Source organism: Melanerpes formicivorus, unplaced genomic scaffold (assembly GCF_026170545.1).
Source record: "Melanerpes formicivorus ecotype bairdi unplaced genomic scaffold, bMelFor1.0.p_v2 SCAF_113, whole genome shotgun sequence".
NCBI lineage: Eukaryota > Metazoa > Chordata > Aves > Piciformes > Picidae > Melanerpes > Melanerpes formicivorus.
In genome coordinates this window covers 1,443,566-1,455,633 of record NW_027142465.1, presented here as the reverse complement: position 1 = coordinate 1,455,633, position 12,068 = coordinate 1,443,566, and the positions used below count along the sequence as shown (strand labels likewise).

At 63.2% G+C, this 12,068-nt stretch overlaps 1 protein-coding gene across 2 annotated transcripts; it reads right to left on the bottom strand.

The window, feature by feature from the left end:
• Positions 1-342: 342 nt before the first annotated feature.
• LOC137455947 (1-acyl-sn-glycerol-3-phosphate acyltransferase alpha-like) lies at positions 343-11,412 on the bottom strand. 2 transcript variants are annotated; one of them, XM_068167131.1, is made up of 7 exons: positions 10,359-11,412; positions 7,867-9,493; positions 4,733-4,866; positions 3,351-3,526; positions 3,148-3,243; positions 1,756-1,828; positions 343-1,181 (listed from the first exon to the last, which is right to left on the bottom strand). In XM_068167131.1, the coding sequence occupies exons 2-7, from the start codon at positions 8,046-8,048 to the stop codon at positions 970-972; spliced, it is 873 nt and encodes a 290-aa protein (XP_068023232.1). In that variant the 5' UTR covers positions 8,049-9,493; positions 10,359-11,412; the 3' UTR covers positions 343-969. The 2 variants fall into 2 exon arrangements, with proteins under 2 accessions (XP_068023232.1, XP_068023231.1); XM_068167130.1 differs by lacking the exon at positions 10,359-11,412 and having other exon boundaries at positions 7,867-9,609.
• Between the last annotated feature and the right edge of the window lie 656 nt (positions 11,413-12,068).

The window sequence follows — 12,068 nt, the reverse complement described above, 5'->3', positions numbered from 1 at the left end:
GGCAGAATCCCCTCCCTGCCCCTGCTGCCCACACTGCTGGGGCTCAGCCCAGGCCAGGGCTGGGGCTGGGCTGGCAGTGCTCTGTGCCAGCTCATCTCCAGCTTCTCCCCCACCAGCGCCCCCAAGCCCTTCTGCACAGGGCTGCTCTCAGGGGCAGAGTTAACCCAGTCCAGTGCAGCCCTCACCCTGAACCATGCTCCTCCCTCCACCCAGCTCTGCAGCCCACAGAGAAGCTTTGGTGTCTGTAGGGATGCTCTGAGTGCAGTGATGCCCCCAGGCAAGGAGATGGAGCCCCCTCAGCATGCCCCCCTCAGCACAGGCAGGAGATGGTGCACACACCACCAGCTGTGGGCTGTTTATTCTTGCACCCTTCTCTCACAGTTCACCATCAAGGATGCTCTGCCCACATGGCAACATCCCCTGGACCTCTTGCCCCCTCCCCAGGCTGTTCACTGCACTCTGGAGCCCTGCCCAGGGCTGGCTGCAGCATTGCCAGCTTGCAGGAGCCTCTGGAAGAAGCAACGCAGCAAGCCCATGGGGGAACCTCACCACCAGTCACACCATCAGGGGTGGGTGGGAAGTGGTGCCATGAACCCCCCCCAGCACAGTCCCACGCTGCTCTGCTTCCCCTGGCACCTGGGAGGGCACTGCTGCAGGGTCACACAGGAGAGTGCAGGCTGGAAGGGACCTCTGGAGACCATCCAGCCCAAACCCCCTGCTCCAGCAGGGCACCCACAGCAGGCAGCCCAGGGTCCCCACGTCCAGCTGGGGCTGGAATCTCTGCAGAGCAGGAGACTCCACAGCCTCCCTGGGCAGCCTGCTCCAGGCCCCCAGCAGCCTCACGCCGATGGAGTTTCTGCTGCTGCAGGGCAGTGGCAGCTCTGAAGAGCACATCCCCAGGGGACAGGGGGGCAGCAGGGCCCAGCCTCTGGCTGTGCCACCTCCCTCACAGCCCTGAGAGCCTTGGTGCTAGTTGCTGGTCCGGGTTGTGCCCTGCTGGCCCCCTGGGCTGGCTGTGTCCCCGGCAGCCCCAGCACAGTGCCGGTGCCCAGGGCCCGCTGCAGCCATCCGGGTGAGGACGTCAGCCATGGCCTGCCAGACACTCTCTGCCAGCTGGGGCACATCCTCTGGGGTCAGGCCCTGGGTTTCTACCCTGGGGAGGATCTGGATGCTGCAGGTCCCTGAGGAGGGAAGGGAAAGGCCAAGGATGCTGTTAGACAAAGCCACCAGGACTGAGGCTTCCCCCCAGCTGCCTGTCCCAGCCTCAGGCATCCCACAGGGAGCCCTCCCAGCCCCACCTGCCCCACAGGATCATGGACTCAATGAGGGTGGAAAATAGCTCAGAGAGCATCAAGTCCAAGCTGTCACCCAGCACCTCCTGACAACTAAACCATGGCACCAAGTGCCACATCCAATCCCCCCTTGAACACTCCAGGGATGGGGACTCCACCACCTCCCTGGGCAGCACATCCCAATGGCCAACAACTCTCTCAGTGAAGAACTTTCTCCTTACTTCCAGCCTGAACCTCCCCTGGCACAGCTTGAGACTGTGTCCTCTTGTTCTGCTGCTGCTTGCCTGGGAGAAGAGACCAACCCCCACTTGGCTCCAACCTCCCTGCAGGGAGTTGCAGAGAGCAAGAAGGTCTCCCCTGAGCATCCTCTTCTCCAGGCTAAGCAGCCCCAGCTCCCTCAGCCTCTCCTCGTGGCCACCCCCAGCCCTGCCTTCCAGCAAGGGGCCTCTCATCCACCACTTACCAGAGGTGAATCTCTTCTCCTTTGAGCTGAAGAAGTCCCAGTATGGGGAGATGACCATGGGGAAAATGGGAACCTGCAGGAGAGGAGGACTCAGGAATGTCCTCCATACAGACTCCCCACACCTCCCCACCAAGGGGGGGACTCCAGCCCCTGCCTTGCCCCAGGCTCCAGCAGGTCCTCATTCCCTCCTTGGAGCCTGCACAAGCAGGATGCCTGTCCCTGGAGACTGCAGACCTCAAGAGACCCTCAGGCTCCCCATCCCACTGCCTCAGGGTGCAGGCCCACCCCAGTCCATCCAGGACAAGTGGAGGAGGATGGAGAAGGATGGAAGACAAGGATGGAGTAGCAGGATGGGGGAGAAGGATGAGGAGGAGGATGGGGAGAAGAATGGGGGAGAAGGATGGGGGAGAAGGATGGGGGGAGGAGGATGGAAGAGGATGGGGGATGAGGATGGAAGACAAGGATGGAGGAGGAGGATAGAGGAAGAGGATAGAGGAGGATGGGGAGGAGGATGGGGAGGAGGATGTGGGACGAGGATGGGGAGGAGGATGTGGGACGAGGATGGAGGAGAAGGATGGGGGAGGAGGATGGAGGAGGAGCATGGGAGAAGGATGGGGGAGAAGGATGGGGGAGAATGATGGGGGAGGAGGATGGGGGAGAAGGATGGAAGAGGATGGGGGACGAGGATGGAGGAGGAGGATGGGGGAGACAGATGGGGGAGGAGGATGGGGGGAGAAGGATGGAGGAGGAGGATGGGGGAGGAGGATGGGGGAGGAGGATGGAGGAGAAGGGTGGAGGAGGATGGGGGACGAGGATGGAGGAGGAGGATGGGGGAGAAGGATGGGGGAGAATGATGGGGGAGGAGGATGGGGGAGAAGGATGGGGGAGAAGGATGGGGGATGAGGATGGAGGAGGAGGATGGGGGAGACAGATGGGGGAGGAGGATGGGGGAGGAGGATGGAGGAGGATGGGGGACGAGGATGGAGGAGGAGGATGGGGGAGGAGGATGGGGGAGAATGATGGGGGGAGGAGGATGGGGGAGAAGGATGGAGGAAGATAGGGGACGAGGATGGAGGAGGAGGATGGGGGAGAAGGATAGGGGAGGAGGATGGGGGAGAAGGATGGGGGAGGATGGGGGACGAGGATAGAGGAGGAGGATGGAGGAGGAGGATGGGGGAGACAGATGGGGGAGGAGGATGGGGGAGGAGGATGGGGGAGGAGGATGAAGGAGGATGGGGGACGAGGATGGAGGAGGAGGATGGGGGAGAAGGATGGGGGAGGAGGATGGGGGAGGAGGATGGGGGAGGAGGATGGAGGAGGATGGGGGACGAGGATGGAGGAGGAGGATGGGGGAGGAGGATGGGGGGAGGAGGAGGAGGAAGATGGTCTCACCTGAGCCTGCACGGCCAGGTGGAAAGCCCCACGCTTGAAGGGCAGCATGGACCTCTTCTGGTTCCTGGTGCCTTCAGGGAAAACCAAGATCCGGAGCTGCACGGGAGAGACGTGAGCATGGAGCCCGAGCTCAGCACCCCGGATCCTGCCGTGCCCTCCCTCCCCGCTGCCCCCCGGCCCCCTGCCGCCGCCGGCGCCCTCACGTTGTCCCGCAGCATCGTCCTGGCCGTCCGGGAGATGACGTCGATGGCCTCTGCCCTGCGCCGGCGGTCGATGAAGATGATGCCGCTGAGCCAGCAGGCCCAGCCCACCGTGCCCAGGTAGAGCAGCTCCTTCTTGGCGATGGGCACGCAGCGCTCGGGAATCACTTCCACCATGCCTGCGGGGCGGACGGGAGGGGAAAGCCTCTGTGCCCGCCCCGAGGGACCGAGCAGCCGGCGGCTGAAGCGACCCGACAGCATCCCCCACCGCCTCAGCCCCGCTGCTGCAGCACATCCGGAGCCCCAGGCTCCTGTGCCACCAGCCCTCCTGTGCCCTCCTGTGCCACCAGCCCTCCTGTGCCCTCCTGTGCCTGCCATGCTGCCCTCTAACACGCCTTGGTACTGGCCTTGCTGGGACCCCCAGGGCGAGCCTGGTCCACCCTTAGAATCAGAATCATTTAGGCTGGAAAAGATCTTCAAGGTCATCAAGCCATAGAATCAGCACAGAGTCACAGAATGGTTTAGGCTGGAAGGGAGCTCAGAGACCATCTCCAACCTCCCCACCGTGCCCAGGGACACCTCTCAGCCAGACTCAGCTGCTCAAGGCCTCATCCAACCTGGCCTTGAGCAACCCCAGGGAGGAGGCAGCCACAATCTCCCTGGGCAGCCTGTGCCAGTCTCACCACCCTGGGACTGAAAAACTTCTCCCTCAGCTCCAGTCTATCCCTGCTCTGCCTCAGCTCCAAACCATTCCCCCTTGGCCTGGCTCCAGACCCCCTCAGGAAAAGTCTCTCTGCAACCTTCCTGCAGAATCCCTTCAGGTCCTGGCAGGCAGCTCTGGGGTCCCCCTGGAGCCTTCTCCTCTCCAGGCTGCACAGCCCCAGCTCCCTCAGCCTGTGCTCACAGCAGAGCTGCTCCAGCCCTTGGAGCATCTTTGTGGCCTCCTCTGGGCTCCCTCCAGCAGCTCTGTGTCCTTCTGCTGGGGACAGCAGAACTGGAGGCAGGATTGGAGGTGAGGTCTGAGCAGGGCAGAGGTCAGGGGCAGAATCCCCTCTCCTGCCCTGCTGCCCACCCTGCTCTGGCTGCAGCCCAGCACACAGCTGCCTGCAGGGCTGCAGGAGGCCACTGCTGGCTCCTGGGGAGCTGCTCAGCAATCAATACACCAAACCATTACCCCTCATCTGCCAAGACCACCACTAAGCCATATCCCCAAGCGCCACATCTCCCCAGCCTTGAAACACCTCCAGGGATGGAGACTCCACCAGCTCCCTGTGCAGCCTGGCCCAAAGCCTGACAACCTGCAGCAACCTAAATGCTGCCCATGCAGTGATGAACTCCACACACCCCCCCCCTCCCTCACCCCCACCCCCATCCCTTGCACATACCCAGGAGGTCAAGGGAAGCTTGGTGGTTGCAAACAATCACAAAGGGTTCCTTGATCTTCAGGTGCTCAGAGCCCCTCACCTGCATCTTGATGCCATAGATGTGTTTGAGGGGCAGGAGCGCAGCACGCAGCAGCCTAGGGCAGAGGAAGAGGTTGGGAGCAGATCAGCAAACACAGGCTGGGGCTGGGTGATGTTTTCCAGCCCTCCACAGCCACTCAGGGAGCAAGGTGCAAGCTGGGCCAGGCCAGACCTGGCCTCCACAAGCAGAGTCCCCCAAGGTGGGTCTGTGTCCAGCTGCAGTGGTGCTTGGCTCTTGTAAGAGCCAAGTTGGCCTCAAGTTGCACCAAGGGATGTTTAGGTTGAGCATGAGGGAAAATATCTTCCCCCAAAGGGTTCTCAAAGACTGGAGCAGGCTGTGTAGGGAGGTAGCTGAATGCCCATCCCTGGAGGGGTTCCAAAGAGGCAGAGCTGTGGTGCTGAGGGACATGGCTTAACACATCCAAGTGCCAGGTTCTACACAACAACCCCTGGCAGTGCTGCAGGCTGGGGGCAGAGTGGCTGAGAGCAGCCAGGCAGAGAGGGACCTGGGGGGAGTGGTGGACAGCAGTTGAACAGGAGCCAGCAGTGTGCCCAGGGGGACAAGAAGGCCAAGGGCATCCTGGCCTGCAGCAGGAAGAGTGTGGCCAGCAGGAGCAGGGAAGTCCTTGTGCCCTGTGCTCAGCACTGCTGAGGCCACAGCTTGAGGCCTGTGTCCAGTTCTGGGCTCCTCAGGTTAAGAAGGACATTGAGAGACTTGAAGGTGTCCAGAGAAGGGCAAGAAAGCTGGGGAGGGGTCTGGAGCACAGCCCTGGGAGGAGAGGCTGAGGGAGCTGGGGTTGCTTAGCCTGCAGAAGAGGAGGCTCAGGGGAGACCTTCTTGCTCTCTCCAACTCCCTGCAGGGAGGTTGGAGCCAGGAGGGGGTTGGTCTCTTCTGCCAGGCAAGCAGCAGCAGAACAAGAGGACACAGTCTCAAGCTGTGCCAGGGGAGGTTCAGGATGGATGTTAGGAAGAAGTTCTTCCCAGCAAGAGATATTCGCCACTGGGATGTGCTGCCCAGGGAGGTGGTGGAGTCCCCATCCCTGGAGGTGTTTAGGAAGGGCCTGGATGTGGCACTTAGAGCCATGGTTGAGTTGCTCAGATGGTGCTGGGTGAGAGGTTGGACTGGATGACCTCAAAGGTCTCTTCCAACCTGGTCTATTCTATTCTATTCTATTCTATTCTATTCTATTCTATTCTATTCTATTCTATTCTATTCTATTCCATTCCATTCCATTCCATTCCATTCCATTCCATTCATCTTTAAGGTCTCTTCCAGCCCAAGCTACTCAGTGATGTCTCCAAGGACTCTCCCTGCAGAGCAGCCCAAGGGCAGCTTTGTGCTGCAGGTGGAGGGGGAAGAGAGCAGGGAAAGGAAAAGCAACTCAGCTTTGTTGAGGAGAGGAAAGCCCAGGGGACAACTTCATGGACCTGCAGGGTGGGCAGAGGAGGAGGCTCCACCTGTGGAGATGGAAGGGAGAACAAGGAAGAGTGGTGTCACCATGCAGGGAGGGCTGGGCAGGAAGGGTAACAGCAGGATGGCAGAGTGATGAAGGGTGATTGATCCCCAGCATGGGATTGAGGGAGGATGGAGCAATGGGGATTGCAGCACCCAGAGTGGAGATAGAGCACCAGGAAGCTGATGGTGATGAAATGGAGCACTGCAACCTACAGCAGGAGCGGAAACCATGCCAGGGTCCACACACAGGAGGGTGGTGAGAGCCTGGCACAGGCTGCCCAGGGAGGTGGTGGAAGCCTCCTGCCTGGAGGTGTTTGCAGCCAGGCTGGAGGTGGCTGTGAGCAACCTGCTGTGGTGTGAGGTGTCCCTGCCCATGGCAGGGGGTTGGGGCTGGCTGAGCCTTGAGCTCCCTTCCTGCCCTGCCAACTCTCTGATGCTATGAGACATAAGTATGGGAGGAGAGAGCAGAGGCAGGCACGGAGGGAGGAGGAGGAGTGCTGCGGGGAGGGTCTCCTGCAGCAGAAGCCCCTCGGTGGATTCAGAGAAGCAAACCAGCCGTGGCAGCGCCCCGGAGCCAAGCCCAGCGACAGGAACGTGCTGCAGGGAGCAGGCTGTGAGGTTTGGAGGCTGAGGAGGAGATGGAGCCGGGCGTGCAGCCGCTCCGGGAGGGTGGCTGCGAGCTGGCGGTGGAACAAGGCAGGGCAGGGCAGGGAGTCAGCCCTGCGCCGCTCCCCCCGCCGCCGCCCGGCCGGGAGCCTTCCTGCCGCGGCTCCGAGCAGCTCCATCCGTGTGCCTGTGAGCACTGCACGGCAAGGACGAGGGACAGAAGCTCCGCGGGGAGCCCGAGGACCACCAAACCTCTGCCCACCCTGCTGCCCAGGGCCAGCAGGCGACACAGGATGGCTCCAGCTCGGCGGATGCCAGCGGCTCAGGAATGAAACAATGACATCTCCCCTGGAATGCCATCGTGCCCAGGAATCCAGTGACAAGATTGCAACAGCCTTGGCAGCAGGCAGCCCTTCCTCTGGTGTTGCACAGCGATGCTATCTCGGCTGCTGCCACCCTGCCAGCGTGTGCCAGCCCGGGCGGGCACCGCGCCATGAGGCAGCCGATGGCACCAGCACATCCCAAAGCTCCCTCTGACAAAACGTGGTCCTCGGGGCTCCCACTGGGCCAGCCCTGGCTGCACTGCCAGCAGGCAGCCGCGGGGGTGAGCCTGTGCCCTGCCGGTGATGCTACCTCCCAGCTCTGCCAGCCTCCCACTGTGGCCCTCCCGGGCGGTGACCTCAATGCTTCGACAGCCAGGGATGATCCCCTCTGTGCTACCTCATCCTCTAGCCCTCACCCAGCTGGCCTCCCTCACCCAGCTGGCCTCCCTCAGCATGGGGTACCCCACACCACAAGATGTAGATGGAGCCTTCACTGCCACGTGGACATGACCACAGCCCTCGGCGTGGCTCCAGGGCTCAACCAGCAGCCAGGAGACGGCAGGAGGTGAACCCAGAGCAGCAGAGAGCCCTGTGGCCATGAGGCCACACAGCATCAGAACCCAGCCCCAGCCACCTCCACACCAGCAAGCACACCCCCAGGCCGTACTCACTTCATGTTCTCCACAGAACGCCCCCGGAGGGCCGCCAGGGGGGACAGGAGGGTGGCCAAGGTGACAATCCAGCAGTTGAAGAAGGCCACCTTGCAGAAGTACTGGACAGTGGCACTGTAGCAGTAAAGCAGCAGGGCCAAGGGGAGGAGGAGCAGCAGCCCGTGGAGCAGGACCACCTCCATCACGCTGCCCTGGGCAGGAGGATGCTGAGGAGCTCAGCTCCTGCTCCGGGAGCCAGGCAAGTGGCACGGGGGACACTGAGGAGCAGGGCAGTGACTCAGGTGCTCAGCACAGCAGGCTGTGGGCGTTTGGGGCTGGTTCAGGGGAAGGTGCTGTGTGGATGTCACCCTGTACAGAGGTCAGGGCTGGACTGGTTCAGGTGGGAGGCAGGCAACCCCACCAGGAGTGCAGAGTGGAGGTGACCCAACCCCGGGGGCCCCTGAGTCACCCAGGGTGTCCCTGCTGCCAGGGGCCCTCCTGTTGCGGTGCCTCCGACTTGATGCAATCAGGTCTGTTGCCCAGAAAGGTGACCCTGCTCTGGGCACCTCCCCTGGCCACAGGGACCCCAGGAAAGTGGGATTTCAGCTGGCAGACACAGCAGGATTTGGATCTGCTCCATGCCCACCAGCCTGGCAAGGCTCATTGCAGAGCCCTCCTGGCAGGCTGGCGACTGCCCAAGCCTCACCCTGCAGGGGATCAGTTACTGGAAACCATCCTCCTGCTGCTCCCTGCCTGGGCCTGCAGCAGTCTCCTGCTGCTCCACACATCCTGCTCCCCACACTTGGGGCTGCAGGAGCCCCTCTGCCCTTCCTCACCCAAAGCCCAACATCCATAAGGGTAAGGGAGGCCTCCTGGCTCTCCACAGCTCCCTGGGAGGAGGTTGTCATGAGGTGAGTGTTACAGGCTCTGCACCAGGAGGCTGCTGGAACACTGCAGCAGGGTGCCCAGGGAGGTAGTTGAGGCTCCATCCCTGGAGATATTCAAGGTGAGGCTCAACAGGGCTTTGGGCAGCCTGATCCAGTGGAGGATGTCCCTGCTGGCTGCAGGGGGTGGATGACCTTTGGAGGTCCCTTCCAACCCAACCCATTCCATGACTCTCAAGCTGCACCAAGGGAGGTTGAGATTGGACATCAGACAACAAGGTGGTGGTCAGGATTTGGCCCAGGCTGCCCAGGGAGGCGCTGGAGCCACCAGCCCTGGAGGTGCTCAGAAGCTGTGCAGCTGTGGTGCCTGGGGCCGTGGCTCCGTGGTGCAGAGCAGGGCTCATGGCTGGGCTCAATCACCTTGAAGGTCTTCCCCCCCCACCCCGGGCTGCAGGCCCTGTGCCCCCCCGGGCTGCAGGAGATGCCAGCCCTCGCCCCAGTTGGCAGGCAGGGCAGGGCCGGTTGCGTTAGGTGTTTACCGGGCTGCAATTAGCAGAGGGCTGTAATTAGCCTCCCCTTCCGCTCCCAGCGGCCAGGGCTGCCCCAGGAGAGCTCTCCTCTGGCCGCTCGAACCCCCGCGCTCGGCAGCGCGCAGCTCCCCCTGGCCTGCTCTCAGCAGCTGCCAGCTGAAGCTGTTCCACGTCCCAGGCCCTGCCAGGGGCTGCCAGATCCATCGGCTCAGCTCCGACCCTTGGGGCAGCAGCCTGCGAGCAGAGACTTCCCCTGGAGCCTTCCCCCGCCAGCCCTGCCAGGGCTCGGGGGCAAACGGGGCCCCTTCTGCCTGCCTGGGCTGGGGCAGCTCCCACAACTCTGAGCCTGGCAGCACCCACCCTCGGCAGAGCCTCCCTCGGCAGAACCACCCTCAGCAGAGCCCCCCTCAACAGGACCCCCCTCAGCAGGACCACCCTCAGCAGAGCCCCCTGCAGCAGGACTACCTTCAGCAGGACCCCCTTCAGCAGAGCCCCCCCTCAGCAGGACCACCTTCAGCAGGACCCCCTTCAGCAGAGCCCCCCTCAGCAGGACCCCCCTCAGCAGAGCCCCCCTCAGCAGGACCCCCTTCAGCAGGACCCCCTTCAGCAGGACCCCCTTCAGCAGAGCCCCCCCTCAGCAGGACCCCCCTCAGCAGGACCACCTTCAGCAGAGCCCCCCTCAGCAGGACCCCCCTCAGCAGAGCCCCCCTCAGCAGAGCCCCCTTCAGCAGAGCCCCCCTCAGCAGGACCCCCTTCAGCAGAGCCCCCCCTCAGCAGAACCCCGCTCAGCAGAGCCCCCCTCAGCAGGACCCCCCTCAGCAGAGCCCCCCTCAGCAGGACCCCCCTCAGCAGAGCCCCCCTCAGCAGGACCACCTTCAGCAGGACCACCTTCAGCAGAATAACCTTCAGCAGAGCCCCCCTCAGCAGAACCACCTTCAGCAGGACCACCTTCAGCAGAATAACCTTCAGCAGGACCCCCCTCAGCAGGACCCCACTCAGCAGGACCCCACTCAGCAGAATAACCTTCAGCAGGACCCCCCTCAGCAGGACCCCCCCTCAGCAGGACCCCACTCAGCAGGACCCCACTCAGCAGAATCACCTTCAGCAGAGCCCCCCTCAGCAGGACTCCCCTCAGCAGGAACCCCCTCAGCATCAGTCAGTAGCTCAGAGTTTCTCCTCCCCCTCTGTTCCACCCTGCTGAGGCCACATCTGGAATCCTGTGCCCAGTTCTGGGCCCTCAGTCCAAGAAGGAGCTCAGGGAACTGCTTGAGAGAGCCCAGCACAGAGACACAGAGCTGCTGCAGGCAGTGGAAGATCTTCCTCATGAGGAGAGCCTGAGGGAGCTGAGGGCTCTGCAGCTTGGAGCAGAGGAGCCTGAGAGGTGACCTCATGCTGGTGCTAAAGCTGTGCAGGGTGATGCCCAGAGGCTGGAGCCAGGCTCTGCTGGGGGATGCCCAACGATGGCACAAGGCAATGGAGGAAGCTGAGGCAGAGGAAGCTCCAGGAGGAAGAATTATTTCTCTGTGAGGGTGACAGAGGCCAGGAGCAGGCTGCCCAGGGGGGTTGTGGAGTCTCCTCTCTGGAGGTATTCAAGCCCCACCTGGCTGTGTTCCTGTGTGACCTGCTCTGGGTGACCCTGCTCTGGCAGGGGGGTTGGACTGGATGAGCTCTCAAGGTCCCTTCCAGCCCCTGACCTTCTGTGACTCTGTCATCTCCCCTCCTGCCTTCCCCTCCGTGCCCAGGGCTGCTCCTTCCACCCACCCCTGCTCCCTGTCTGATGTGGGAGCAGCCTTTGGGCTCCTGGCTGGATGATGCTGTCCATGACTGCAGCTGAAGGGGACCAGCTGGAGCCAAGGGCTGCTTCCAGCAGGGGTGTTGCAATCCCCATTGCTTCACCCTCCCATGGCTCTCATTATTCTCAGATTCCAGCCCAGCCTGGGTCACATCTCCAGCCCACCCTTCCTGTCCACCCCATCCTCAGGTGACTCCTCCACTCCTCCTTCCCCTTTCTGCCTCTGCAGATGTGGAAACCTTTGTGCAGCAGGCTGGGTCCTCCTCAAACCCAGCTCAGCTTTGGGAGGTTCTCCTTCCCTTCTGCCTCTGCCTGGCCACTCTCACAGCCCCTGCTGGTGCTCCCGGCCCCGGGTGGTGCTCCCAACCTCCGATGGTGCTCCCCAGCCCCCGATGGTGCTCCCCAGCCCCCGATGGTGCTCCCGGCCCCGGGTGGTGCTCCCAACCTCCGATGGTGCTCCCCAGCCCCCGATGGTGCTCCCCAGCCCCCGATGGTGCTCCCGGCCCCGGGTGGTGCTCCCAACCTCCGATGGTGCTCCCCAGCCCCCGACGGTGCTCCCCAGCCCCCTGATGGTGCTCCCCGGCCCCTGATGGTGCTCCTGAGCCCCCGATGGTGCTCCCCAGCCCCCAATGGTGCTCTCCAGCCCCCGATGATGCTCCCCAGCCCCCGACGGTGCTCCCAAGCCCCCTGCTGGTGCTCCCAGGCCCCCGATGGTGCTCCCGAGCCCCCGATGGTGCTCCCCAGCCCCCGATGGTGCTCCCCAGCCCCCGATGGTGCTCCCCAGCGCCCGATGGTGCTCCCAGGCCCCCGACGGTGCTCCCAAGCCCCCTGCTGGTGCTCCCGAGCCCCCGATGGTGCTCCCCAGCGCCCGATGGTGCTCCCCAGCCCCCGATGGTGCTCCCCAGCGCCCGATGGTGCTCCCCAACCTCCGATGGTGCTCCCGAGCCCCCGATGGTGCTCCCCAGCCCCCGATGGTGCTCCCCAGCCCCCGATGGTGCTCCCCAGCGCCCGATGGTG